Source organism: Periophthalmus magnuspinnatus, chromosome 2 (genome assembly GCF_009829125.3).
Source record: "Periophthalmus magnuspinnatus isolate fPerMag1 chromosome 2, fPerMag1.2.pri, whole genome shotgun sequence".
Taxonomy (NCBI): Eukaryota; Metazoa; Chordata; class Actinopteri; order Gobiiformes; family Gobiidae; genus Periophthalmus; species Periophthalmus magnuspinnatus.
The window spans coordinates 10,709,053-10,724,006 of NC_047127.1; the positions used below are offsets into that span (position 1 = coordinate 10,709,053).

The 14,954-nt window shown below is 41.1% G+C and overlaps 1 protein-coding gene across 1 annotated transcript in view; it reads right to left on the reverse strand.

The window, feature by feature from the left end:
* The window catches only part of zgc:65895 (uncharacterized protein LOC393546 homolog), a 29,717-nt gene extending 15,964 nt beyond the window's left edge, over window positions 1-13,753 (reverse strand). Inside the window, exon 1 of the mRNA XM_055228085.1 lies at window positions 10,915-13,753. Within this exon, the coding sequence (XP_055084060.1) occupies window positions 10,915-12,917 (2,003 nt within the window). The 5' untranslated portion in view covers window positions 12,918-13,753. The remainder of the gene's footprint in view (window positions 1-10,914) is intronic.
* Between the last annotated feature and the right edge of the window lie 1,201 nt (window positions 13,754-14,954).

Genomic DNA, 14,954 nt, shown 5'->3' on the forward strand with positions numbered 1-14,954 from the left:
GAAGCAACACATCAAGATGAACTCTGACACTAGTTAAAAGATAAACAACTAAAAAATAGAAAACGCAAGAACTCATAATGAACTCATTATGTATAAAACATCAAATAAATAATAAATACCGACCATAGCATTGTGTGACTTGAGACACTAGAGTAACCTTCTCTCCGGTTTATGCCTAATAAATGTAAAATACTTATGACGAATATTTATTATGAACAGTTTATATTATGAAAACTATTTATGCCTTATTTGGACTATGGAGACTCTACAAGCTAAAAGACCTTTTATAACAAAGACCACCATATTAAATCAAACTGTTACAGGAGGATAAAATAAAAAATCTGACTTTCATCCTGGTCATCATTACCTTTTTCATTAATATTCTATATTTAGAAACCTACAGTCAACATATTTCAACCTTTATTTGGTTAAAAATGTCAAATATCTCAGTGTACAGAAGTAACTGTATGGGTAAGAGCTTGCGGAGCTTTGGCACTTTGCACAAGTTATGATTTTTGTCTTTTTTTTTAACCCATCTCATAATTAGGGCACACTCACAGTTCCCCGATTATCCAAATTAAAAATGTCTAAAATAACCACAAATATGAAGAAAGTGTAACTTGCTCAGATGTGGCTGCGGTCCACAGACACAGCACGCAGTCAGTGTCAGTACAGTTACACGGCTCATGGTTACTACGACAACAGTGAAGTTCCTCTCAGCAGGTGGAGAACTCCGGGTCCAACTGTGCTCTCGACAATCACCCGGGTCAAATGTCCAAACACTATCTGCTCCCCGTGGGGTTTAAGAGAAAATATCGCTTCCAGGAACACGTTTGTCTAAAGACGTCACTACGGAAAAAACATCTTATCCATTTGTGTTGTTACGAGACTAAAATTTCAAACTCCATTTCAATACTAAGGAACAGACTCAATACCGATTCTGATAAATCAATGATAATAAACACTCTTTAGACAATAGTTTGCAGTGACATCACGTTACCATGGTGACACAATGCATACATTAGCAATCACTGTCAAAAACATTTTAAGACTGTCTGAAACCACATAAAATGCATACGCACATGTTTTCAGGAGCCTGTGATCAATAGGAGCGTTCATGAGCTAATTTAAGTGTTTGATTTTCAATAAAAAAGGTGAGAATGACTAACTGAAAAACTGTTGGTTAATGCTAGCTAGCTTGTAATATTATTTAAGAGGGATTTGTTTAACAGTTTAATCAACTCTCTTGTTGTAGGTCCAAATAAACCAGCTAATTCTGTTCAGATTATGTAAAATAAAACTCAGATTAAAGTCTGTATATCTGTGTAATCCCTCAGTCATCCAGGTATGTTCCATAGTGGTCCATGGGTGTACACTAGTCTATGTGTTTTATTCTTGTTCTGATACAGCTCAAGATCATTCTAAAACTATTCAGGAAAGGTTTCTTTTCTGTCCTGTGAATGTGTCTTTTTAGTATTGATACCTGCTCATACGAATACCTAGTTTCAATACTAGTTTTAGCATCGATTAGTATCAGATTTTCAACACTTCTGACAACCCTAGAGTTCATGTGTCCACTGCAAAAACAGGCCTCAGTTCACAGAGCACATTTTAAACTTGTCCAGGAGCACTTGCACCTTCACAATCTGGGCCAAACAACTCAATTGGATTAAAACTATTCTACGGGATTAAAGCTACAGTAGGCATGTTGTTGACCCTCAAAAGGGAAATATAATCTGACTTTTTACTGTCAAAGAAGAGCTCACGCCAGAAGGTACTTTTATGGGATGTGGTGGTATGAGAAAGTAACAGGGCAGGTGAGTGACAGGAGCACTTGAACCTGTCTGAACTAGAATACTCCCATTTAATCTCAGGTTGCAATAACTCCTCTGGTGTTAAAAAAGGCAATTATTAAAAGGTTGCTTGGGAAATAAATATTCATAGGACGTTTTTATACGTTTTCATAAGATAAAATCAAATGAATGAAGTCATATTTCTACTTATTAAAGAGGGTGTATTACACTTTTATGGGGTATTTCTAACACAACATATTTAGATCACCATGCTGAGTCCTCCCTTCCTTTGCTCTCCTCATTACAACACAATCAGTGTGTATCCTGCTACCAAAAACTACTACACATTGCATCAGGTTTGTGAAGTTGTAGTGTACAGTTTTGTATACGTTTGATAATTAACATGGGGGAGCATGGGAGACGTAGGCTTGCAGGTGGAGAATTGGACAGAATCTTACTGAAACATGCATGGATGATATCTAAAACCTCTTCAGGCATTTTTTTTAATCAGGGAACGTTAAAACATGACAAATAAAGCAGCACCTGCCCAGCTTTACCCATCCAGATATTGAGGTGAATAATTGGGTTGTCTGATTTTTGTGTCTATCCTTTGAAAAAAACAAAAAAAAAAAAACACATTTTGTCCTTCAAATTATAAATCAGATGTTACTCTTGAAGTTACTCTTGAGGAATTTCTTGGGCCACTTCTTTGTACTTCTACTTGAGTAATATTACTTTAAAGTGACATTATTCTTACTTGAGTACAATTATTGGTTACTCTAGCTCCTCTACATGTGACAAGTTGACTGATTGAATTAATAATAGCTGTAACTAGTTCCCCACATTGGCCCAGATGTGAAATACAGTGCACACATTTGGGTCACGCAGCAGCATTATTAGAGACAGACTGAGATGAGTTTCTTGTGATTCTGATACCTTTTTTTCCCTTGGCAGCTGATGGGCCAAGGGTCTGCAAATAATTAAGGCTGTTATGTAGGGCAGATTTTTTTTAAACATAAAATAAAGTTAAATGAGGAACTTCAGTCTATAGAAATTATTTCAGCAACACCTTTAAAGCACACATGTCCTGCTTGTATCTGGTCTATAGTTATAATCTATGACACCCGTGGATCATTATGTTATAATTTGCTCATTTTAAAATTGCAGTTTTCATCTAAAACGACTTCATAAAAGAAACAATTCCACTGACTTCCATGTTAGAAAATGTTAGTGCCCAATGGGAGCTGGCGTCGGCGTAAATGTTATTACAACAAATAGCTGGCACCTCCGATGGATAACTGCACTTCTTACGAGCAGGCAGAGGATTTTTTTTTAACAGTTGTACCAAAATCAAGTGTAGCACTGATTAAGAAAACGAGGATTGATCAGTTGGATATGGCTTCTTGAAAATAAGCAATTAAATATTACTCAAACGTGCACAAATGACTCCAAATACAACTTCGAGAGGGTAAGTGAGAAGGGGAAACAACTATAACATGGATACAATTTCTGAAAAGCCCATTTTGCAGAATAGGTCTACTTTAACTCAACACTCTACCATGTTTAATGCAGCGCCCCCTGCTGATAGACTCGAGATAATGCTGCTCAAACAAACCTTGAATTCCCAAGAATAACTCTGGAAGTACAAGGTCGACAGGCAAAATTATGAGAAGTGCTAATATTGGCTCCATCTCCAAATGAAATATATACTTAGTTACTTACATTTTATGCATTAAGGGATGGTACAATATGTTTTTTGTACTGATATTCACGACTTATTCTATTCAAAAAGACTAAGGACAAACTGGGACAGGCACACGGGTACACACAGACTGGGGCAGTGCAGAAAATATCAGTAAAATATTGGTAAAATATTCTATATCAGACCAAAGCTTTTCTGCTTGTAAATACCAAAAACTCCAATATACACAGATACATATACTGGAACAGATATACCACCCATTCCTAGCTTTTTGTACATAACATGCGTGGTACTGCAGTTTTGTTTTGTTATCATAATGTTTCCTTGTACATATCTTTATTATGCCTTAAACAAATGTCTTTGTCTTAAGATCCAATTCACAAGTGAAGTTATGCAAAAATTTTACAGAGGGCGACAAAACAAAAGATGGTCTCCTGCTGCCATCTACTGCTCAGAGTGTGTTTAACCTTTCACACACACACACACACACACACACACACACAATACTGAAATCATCTGGACTCAAACTCAGACTATAAACTTACTTCTATAGTTTTAATCATCATTAAAAAGTGGTACAGTTGCCACATTTTACTCAAGTGAGACTAATGTTATGTCAAAATAATAAACTCAAGATGAAGTACAAAGTAGTGGTCCAAGAAATGACTCAAATAAGGGTAGAAAAGTATTTGGGAAAAGTACAAATCAACTAAGAGTAACTTAAAGAGTAACTGTCTGGACGTAACATCTGATTTATAATTTGAAGTGAAGGTAATGAAGGACAAAACATTTAAAAAAAATGCACAAAATCTCGTATTTTCAAAGGATAGACACAAAAAAACAGACAAACTAAATCATATCTGAAGGAGCGCTGCAAGAAACACAAATGTTCAAATCATTCCATACTGTTGTCATAAAGCTTGTCACTTTTAGACTTACTCACAGGGGGAACAGTAACCACAACTTTTACTCCAGTGTCAGTACCCCTACTTCAATAAAAATGTTACTTAAGTAGGAGTAAAAGTTAGAAAAGTATAATTTCTTAAAAGTTACTCAAGTAAATGCCTCTGATCATCATTTGTACTCACATTTTGAAAAGTACTGCCAAATTACTAAAACAAAAAAATTTGTTTATTATTTATGTATTTTAAGCTAAATAAATCTCTAAATGAATACGCAACACCCATCACCCCCAATGCCCCAGAACACCCTGCTCCTCCAAGCGGCTGATGTTTTTACTGTGCTGCCTGACACCAAACAATAGCAGAACCTGGAGCGCACACAGCTGCTATTGACACATGGTGTATTTATTTTTTTATGTCCAACCGGGTCAACCCAACTACTGTTACAAATAATATTATGATACAGGTTTATTTTACAGATTTTGACCTCAATTCGATTATTAAAAAAAATATATATATATAATAAATAAAATAAAAAATAAATTACATTTTTTCAAAAGTGATTACGTAAACATTGCGCGTTTCATTATTTGTAATTGAGGTCAGAGTCTTATCTTGGACGCACACACGCTACAGTTACGTAAGCAGCGGTCCATCTTGGGGATTATCTGTGAGACGAGGGCGCCCTCTTGTGGTCGCAGGGGGTATTGCATGAGCTGGTGGCGTGCTTGTCAAATGAAATCAGGGCATGAAGTACGGTTTGTACCCACAGGCCGTGTCGTTCAGTTGGTTCAAGGTATGATGGATTCGAGGTTGGACAAGACCCACCGGGCAGGATTACGTAATGGCGCTGTGCAAGGAAATGAGGAACGGTGGGAATCTGACCACTATGACAACACGGATAGTAAAAGCTGAGGAAAAAGTCAATTGATTTCAACCATCTGGCATGAAAATGATATAAAAACAAAGCTGTAATATTCTATCTTATTAAAAGCAAATTCTACTAAACGTTTTGAGATTCTTGGATTAGTTTAGCACTTCAGATTTCAGTCTCGATGTTCCTGGATGGGTTTAAAATGTGACCTGCGAACTGTGTCTTTTTAAACTGAATGAGTTTATATCCCACATAAACTGTTAATCCTCCTTCACATCACAGATAAATACATTTTGTTATTAATTTTACAAAAGCGAGAAATTAATTTGTAAGCTTTACTATAGGTTAACAAGTATATGAAGCCTTTAAAATCTATAGTACACACCAAATTATGTTATCGGCCACAATAGCAACAAATATCGGTATTGGCTCAAAAATAACCATCTCAAGTAAAAATAGTCAAAACGCACATTGGTGAAAAATTACTAGTGATCTGGAGTTTGTGAACAAGTCGGCTCTTTTGAACGGTTCCTTAACGTGAACGACTGGAACCAGATCTTATTTTTAGAAAGAGCCGAATCTTTTCCTTCTATTTTTTATGAATTTTTACACAGATTAACAAAAGAATCAGCACTAGAGCAGCCAACAAGAGTGAGAGTTTTTTGCACGGAAAACATATTTGGCATCATAACATAATTATTATTGTAGTGTGATGTTTTATTTTGATTATGCATTCTCCCACGCTCAGTTTGAACTATTTTAAACAAATCGAAGGCTTGGTCATTTCTCTCTGGGATTAGTCTGTAGATCAAATGAGTTCTCACATTGGCTTCTCTCATATAAATAAATATTTTACAGCCAGTCTTTTGAACGTCTCTTTTATATGAACGGATATGAAAAGATTCAGAGCCGAAAGTCCCGTCCCTAGAAATTACAACGCCTTGGGTCTAGCACATTTACGTTAGCAGAGGTGTGTCACACATTACACAGGGCAGCACCTATAGGGAGCATAGGGTTTAGAATAACATTCTTATCTGCTGTTCAAGTGCGGAATATATGTGTTCAGCTTTTTTCAAAACAGAACAAATCTGATCCAACCACACCTGGCTATGTTTACTTCAGTGTAGGGTGTGCAGTGTTCACAATAAGGAATATATTTTATCTTGATGACATTATTTGGATATTACTTCAGTTGTCCCTTAAATGTCTTGGTTGAAGCACTGCACAAAACATGAATGAATGAACTGCAAAATGTAGGCCTTTTTACATATGAATAAATACCAAAAAATACCAAAACTTCAGCTCACTCACTCACGTTCTGCTGCTGTCCCAGAGAAATCCTTATAATATAAATAGCTGTTCAAAGTTCACATTTTAAACACGCTTGGAAAATTGACAAAAAGACGAAATATGAACTGACAAACTAATAATCACATTTCGGAACATGTTTGTACAGATCGAAATGGGTCCACGTTTTCATTCATCCCACCAGCAATAAGACTCTGAACAGAGTTTTTACGTGTTAACTTGGCCTCTGTGCACGTGTTTCTATGGGTCATGTATTTAAGTGAAGTCAGCCATGTGAATTCACCCACACGGAAGGGAACGAAGGAACGAAGGAACAAAAAAAGGAAGGAAGGAACTAAGGAACAAAGAAAGGAAAAAAGGAAAGAAGGAACGAATGAAGGAAGGAACTAAGGAACAAAGAAAGGAAGGAACTAAGGAACAAAGAAAGGAAGGAACTAAGGAACAAAGAAAGGAAAAAAGAAGGAAGGAACTAGGGAAGGAAGAAAGAAAGCAAGGAAGGAAGAAACTAGGAAAGGAAGGAAGAAAGAAACTAAGGAAAGAAGAAAGGAAGGAAGGAACTAAGGAAGAAATTAAGGAAGTAGGAAGAAAGAAAAAGAAAGGAAGGAAGGAAAGAAGAAAGAAAGCAAGGAAGGAAGAAACTAGGAAAGGAAGAAAGAAAGAAACTAAGGAAAGAAGAAAGGAAGGAACTAAGGAAGAAATTAAGGAAGTAGGAAGAAAGAAAAAGAAAGGAAGGAAGGAAAGAAGAAAGAAAGCAAGGAAGGAAGAAACTAGGAAAGGATGGAAGAAAGAAACTAAGGAAAAAAGAAAGGAAGGAATGAACTAAGGAAGAAAATAAGGAAGGAACTAAGGAAAAAAATAAGGAAGTAGGAAGAAAGAAAAAGAAAGTAAGGAAGGAACTAAGGAAGGAAGGAAAGAAAGGAAGAAAGAAACTAGGAAAGGAAGGAAGAAAGAAACTAAGGAAAGAAGAAAGGAAGGAAGGAAAGAACTAAGGAATAAACTAGGAAAGGAAGAAAGGAACTAAGGAAAGAAGAAATTAAGGAAGAAAGAATAAGAAAGTAAAGAAGGAATGAAGGGAGGAAGGAAGGAAGGAAGACAGGGCAAAGGGAAGGAAAGAAGAAATGCTAATCACAACCTTGTATAATGCTACCAAACCATAGTAACAGGAGCTGGGGACACACTGTCTGCTCTGGCTGTGTCAGATTGGATAAACTTTTGTGATGGAAATCAGAGACGGAACAGAACCTTGTGTGACCTAAACAATCTTCTCCAGAAAAAGACCTAAAATAAACAAGACTCTGGAGTTGTTAAAAGTATTAAAAATCAGACACAAAAACTAGCATCAAAACTGAGCATGTATCAATAAGTCAGAGCATTATTTCTACATGGTTCTCATCAATGTACACATCTGATTGGACCAAAAAATAACTGTGGCATCAACACCAACTTTATGGGGAATGTTCCGAAGTGTGGTTTTAACTTTCCATTTCTGTGGAATCATGGCGGTTGCGGGCCACCTCCAGAGATACTTGGTTTTATACATATATGCCGATCATATAATGTCGTTACCTTCTCAAAAACATTATAAGAGATCAGAAAACGGCATAATATGGGCCCTTTAAGTAAAATAATGATTCTATAAAAAGCAAAACATCAGTAATTGTTGCCTAAAGCTAGGGCTTGTGCAATTAATCACACGTGAATAGATTTTTTGTTGAGAACATGACTGGACCTCTTTGATGGGTCTAGCCTACAGCCAGTCCTCCATCAGTGTAGTGTTAGATTTTATGTTCGTCAAGTCTTTTAAAGAACCATTTATCTTGATTTTGATAACATAGTTTTGGTCCCCATGTTCTTTGCTGTTTTTGAACTTTCCGTTGCAGCACTGTAATTCCCCCAAACAGCCTTGGGTTTGGAGCAGGGCTAAATGGAAATGTTTAAAAAATGTGTAATGTTTATGTTCACGAATATTAAAAAACATATTCGTTTTTAATCTAATGTAATTTTTTTATTTTATTTCTTTGGTCACCTGGCGCCATCTAAAGCCTATCAGTTCCATTCTGAAAGATCTCTGTGTACTCTTCACAGTGTGAGCCTGGAGCTACATTACAATGGCCTTGCTGAGATGATTTATGCCCTGTCATTCGGACCTGACGGAGCAGATCTGACAGCTGTAAGTACACGCCTGTTTAAAGCCTTCTGTGGTGCACATCAGGGTTGTCAAAAGCTGTGAAAATCAGATACCAAAACTAGTACGGAAATTAGATACCCATTTGAGCAAATATCAATGCTAAAAAGTCCAATTCACAGGACAGAAATGAACCTTTCCTGAATAGCTTTAGAATGATCTGGAGCTGTATCAGAACAAGTATAAGACACATAGACTAGTATACACCGATGAACCACTATGAATCTACTGCACGACTAAGGGATTACACAGATATAAGGCCACATGGGAATATAAAAGTACTATGATTTACTGTTGAAAATCACATTCTGTTGTCTGAATAAAGAGTGTTTATATTATCATTGTGGTATCGGAATTGGTATTGAGTATCAAGTCTATTCCTTAGTATCAAAATCAAGTTTGAATTTATAGCGTTGTGACAACACTAGTGCACAGGTAAAGCACTAGCATAAGTAGTCAAAGTGAAAAAAGAGAATGATTAACTGGAGCGGACAAACTTTGAAGTTTACAAGAACATGACTAACCAGACTAATGTACTGACAAGAGTGCCGAGTCTGCCCAAGTCTCGCTCACTACAGAGGACATATTACACATATTAAACTATAACATTAATCATTATTTACATTTTATTCATTGATCTAAAGTGGCTTAAAGAGCCGACATTATGCTATTTTCTGATGCATGTTATAATGTTTCCGCGTCAAAAACATACCATACCACACATGTTTAACACAGAGGCTCAGTTCTTGTCTCAGACAGAAAACACTCTGTTCCACATTGTGAGGTCATATGGTAATACCTGAAGTGCTCTAAACGCCATACACCTTCACTAGGATCATTTGGATAATTTTAGCCCTGGAATTGCCAATCTTTAATGAACTAAAGGTAAACAGTAGTGGTTGATTTGAAAACTACCACTACATGACATCACAAGGTGGAACAGAGTGTTTCCTGTCTGAGACAAGAACTGAGCCTAAATATGCAGACTATTGATAAAAGGTTACTCAAATGTGAAAGAAACAAAACACAACTCAGAATGTTCTTACCTCAACAAAATCATCTAACATATGCAAGAGTCAATTTTGCATAATATAGGACCTTAATAGTAACATGTCTATTGACTTGAACTGATGAGCCCTGCCTCTTCATAGTGACATTTAAACATAACAAGCAGATCTATGTCCCAAAGTTTTCAATTCATTTTCACTAAAGCCTCAAATGCAGGACAAATACAGGAATCAATCAAAATACAATAGAACACATGATTTAAAGCTCATAAAAGTTCATTTGACATAAGATTTCCCCTTTAAGCTAAATACAAGAATTACAATATTGCTCTAAAGCAACTTAATAAAAGAAATAAGTTCACTGATGGGAAAATTGAGGAGCTAAACGATAACTAATTTTGAACCATGACATATTGCTAAAGTAAATATAGACAATAGCGCTTTGAGAGGCTTTGACAAGCCTGTAAAGCGCATTACAAGTGTAAGGCATTATTATTATTATTTACAATATTGAAACCAAATCATAAAGCAGAACAGTACCAGCGGTATCATGATACAAACATAGTTATTGGGCAGTGTATGTATAGATCATATTGAACAACACTATTTCATTTCTCTACAGCCCCGACAAACAACACAAATCTGCCCTAAATATACGCCAAGTTTGTTTTTCTACACTTTCTACACAGACATCTGACCTGTCTGCACAGACCAACTACTGCGGACTATCCTAAGGACTGGACAAACCTCTAATATTTATGAGATTTTTATACCAGGGAAGAGGCACTTTGTCAAGAACCACTGAAAAATATAGGGTTCTGAGTTCTAAAAGGGAATGCATCCATGTTATCACAAACCTCAAAAAGCAGCAACCACATATGCATCAAGAACACACATTTATCGGTTTAAACATTCATTTAGGAAAAGATACGCTTTTTTATTTGTCAAAATAAAATCGTGTAAAAGATTATCTTTAGCTCTTGTTTACAGTATGGTTGCTAGGTTATGAAACTAATATTATGCAAAGCGCTGATCCCTGACAAATGTAAACAATAATGAAATAGTCCATTAGCAGGGTGTCTTTTGTACTGTGGTATTGCTGTGAGGCAGACCTGTGACAGGTGCTGTAGTGTGTTGACTGACCTGTCCTCCTCTCCTTCAGCATGACTCCTCAGACCGGCTGCTGCAGCCGCCATAAACGCACTGGCCTCTGCGGACATCCCCATGTGAGCCAGTGCTGCTCCAGTACTGCCCCCCTCCACTGTGCCCTCTGCTCCGGCCGCTCCCGTGACCCCCAGTCTGGGCAGGCCCAGCAGACCCTGGTGCTGGAACAAGAGCCTGTGAGCGTCCTCCAGGTGAGAGCTCCTGCCTGGGGCAGGGGCCAGGCTGATGTTGGCTGTAGGGGCCAGCAGAGGCTGGAGGTCTGCCTGGAGCGCTGTCAGGGGCATGGCCTGGGTCCCAGGTGGAAGTGCTACTGGGATAGGCAGCTGCGGCTGCACCAGAGGCTGCGGCTGCACCAGAGGCTGCGGCTGCACCAGAGGCTGCGGCTGCACCAGAAGCTGCGGATGTACCACAGGCTGCGGATGTACCACAGGCTGCGGATGTACCACAGGCTGCGGCTGCACCAGAGGCTGCGGCTGCACCAGAGGCTGCGGCTGCACCAGAGGCTGCGGCTGCACCAGAGGCTGCGGCTGCACCAGAAGGGGTGGAGCGGGCATGCTGGCTGGCTGCACTGTAGGGAATAGTGCTGGAGGACGAGGCACCCCCTGAGTGGGGGCTCCTAGCTGCTGTGTGATGCTGCCAGGAGCCTGGGGTGGGACTGCTGGTGTGAGGGGCACAGGCATGTGGGGCAGAGGGGGCTGTACCTGGCTCTGAAATGGGGCTGTAGGCTGGATGAAGTCTGGCTGGCGCATGCTGCCTGCTGCCCCTGGGTCCACCATGTAGGGCAGTTGCTGGGGGACCAGGTTAGAGGGCTGAGTGACAGTCTGAGGCGCTCCGGGGGTCAGAGTTTTCTGGAGGTGAATGCTCATGTTACCTTCTTGTACCGGAACATAAGGCAGAGGGGTGCTTTGGGGGATGGCCAGTGGGGGGCTCTGCATGGTTGGTGGGCTAATGAAGTCTTGGTTTGGCAGCTGATAGGACTGAACAGGGTGAGGGGCCGGTGCAGCAGGACTTATGCAAACATTAGCAGCTTCTGTCTCTGCAGACACCTCTAAAGCTTTGGCAGCCTCGGATGCTGTGGAGTGAGGAACCTCCTTCTCATAATATTCAGTACAAGTCCACCTGCCCTTCCGAAATGGCTCAGAGTTCGTATCTAGTTTGACTACCCTGAAACGTGAGCCAGGAGCGCTCTGAGTGTGTGGGTGCTGGCTGTGGGTGCTGTGAGTGGCGGGGGCTGCTCCTGTCTCCACACTGACAGGGTCAACTGCAGGGGGCACAGAGCTACACTGCGGGTCCACATCGGCAAGTTTAGTGTTGTCCAACATTGGCATTCTTTGGGACTGAGACCCAACTTTGGAAACTACATTAGGACTGGAGCTACCCAAGGGTGCGACAGGCATGGGAGATGTCCCGGATGCCTCCGCTCCGGGCACAGTGTCATGGAGGAGGGGAGGGTGAGGGTAGATGTGAGGGTTCACGGTCCCATTCATCAGAGCAGAGACGTGAGGGACGTGGGCGTGCACGTGCTCGTTGGGAGACACCAGTCCAGGCGTGTCGACCCCGTGCAGACTATTTAGGGTCTCATCAGAGGAGCTCCTGCCCGGGACCCCCGTGTCTGTGGCTCTGGACGCGGACACGTCCAGGATGTCGCTGGAGGACAGCTCCTCCGTGTGGGACTCATCCATGTCATCATAACTCTCCGTGTCGTCTGCCAAACTGTTATTCCCACTCACGCTGATCTGCGCCGAGGTGACGCTCGTTATTTGGAAGCCGCTTTTCTTCTTGACCTGTGTCCCTGGCGCCTGGGACTGGTGGTGTGAAGCCGGTGAGGAGGAGCCAGCCTGCGCCGAAATCTCGTCTGCGGTGACGCTCGAAGCTCCGGCTGTGGAGGAGGCGGACGCCCCGCTGCTGCCTCTCCGGAGGTGGTAGGCAGACTTCCTAGGCCCGGTGCCGGGCGGGTCTCCGGAGAAGTCCTGGTGGTGCATCTCGTGTGCACCGGGGCTGTCTCGGGAGACCTTGGAGTCAACAAAGTTGCTAACTAGCTTCGCGAGCAAAGCTGTACCGAGATACTACCGCGCAGGCCCGGGTCTACAGGGGTGCAAAAGGGTGCACTGCAGCCTCATTTAAAAGTGTCTCTGTCCTCATTTGAAGCAGGTTAAATAATGACATTTAATGGAAGAACATTGTCTCTGCGCCCTTTAAAACTCAGATGCAGCTCAGTCAGTTTGGTCTGCACCGGGCCTGCTACCAGCAGCAAGTCACAAGTCCAATCATTTATGTCCTTTAAAGATCAGCCATGTCGAACAAGTGTTTTATAAAGCAGCAATGTCTGTGCACTAAACGTCCCCAACACAGTGTCCCGCACGGACTAGCAGCTGAAGAGCCCACTCCAGAGCAAAATAAACAAAGAATACAGCTAGCAGCAGTTAGCATGAGGCTGCTGGGCTCCTGTGACGCTTAGCAGCGCTGTTAGCTCGTCCTTTGGCTGTATGCACTTCTGACAGATCAGATCTGGTGCAGCAGCGTCACTAGTAAACAGACCCCACGACCCGACCCGGAGCTCCTCAGGCCGGACCCTCAGACCGGACCCACACCTCCTGGCTGTCCGGCGTGTGTCGCACAAAAAATAGTCGCATCCATCTTTCGGACTCCGTCTTAAAAGCTCCGCATTTACAGGACAAAGTGACAGTTAAAGTGACTGTGCAGCCGTGAGGACGTCAGAGCCCTGTCCTTATCGGTCCATGACATGTCTTGTGTCCGGCCCGTGTGCTGTCTCTTGTCCCACACCGGTGAGAGCGTTAGCCCGGTGTTCCGGATTGTCTGGAACAGTTTAAGAGGTGAAGGCGGAGTCACATCTGTGTGCGCGTGGTGGGCGTGGCCTCTCCCGATGACTCTGGTGATTATAAACCTGACATGGGACATTCCCCATCATACTTAATACACACTGGTAATGGTAAACTGTGTGAAATATGACACTGCATGTATGTGCATATACTATATATATATACAACCACGTGACAGTGAAAAGACTGCAACAGTTTGTCCTTGAGTATTTTATTAACAAAGTTGCGACTATGTTTGTTAGCATAGAGTCTACAGCAGCAGCAGATCACGCGCTTAAGGTGCACGGGCACGCCCACCACATGTGGATCTACCTGTTGTGTTCACAGCAATATGTTTTGTAATATTTCACTGTGGATGATTATGCCAAAAATAATCCTGTGAGATAAATTTTACGCGTCAGTCCCTATTATGGAAGCAAATTGTGTTAAATATTAGATACATGTACATATTATACAGGCCTATATGTCTACACAAACCACAGACTGTATAAAGAAATGGATCAAGGGAGTGTGATGTCACCCATAGCTCTCAGCTCCAGCCAAATGAAGCTAATTGAGGCTTGCAGTTATAGGGGGTTCCACATTTGGAACTTGGCCCCTATAACTGGGGCCCCATTCTGACCATGAGTATCATAGCAGCCAAAGAGCCAATCCAGAGGGAGGCTGACAGGTTGATAGTAACGCCCGCCCCTCCCACACCGCTGGTTTAGCAGGGAGCGAGTGCTTAGCAATACTGTCACTCAAACCTGTTGCTAACAATCTCGGGGAAAGAAGGCGCCTGATTTGTCTATTATTAATATTCATATCTTGATTTACAGACACAATAGTGAAATAAAAATACCAGGATCAGGTTAATATGAACATTTTAAGATCAAAAAGACATGACAGAGCACTATGGAACCTGTTCTAGAGTATTTGCAGCAGAGTTTTCACGCACTGGTGATAATGAGCAATGTATTTATTAGCACGTACACCAGGCCGTTGAGGGAACATTTGGATTCTTTAGCAATATAAATAATACATCATGACAAAGAAGGTTAAACGTGATAATACAGCTCTGATAGTTTTGCATCTCACCATAGGAATGAACGGAAGCCGCGAGGACACGCTCCACCTTTACCTGTTAAACTGTTCATCATACGATCTGGAACACTGGATCTCAGCCTGGATCTAACCATG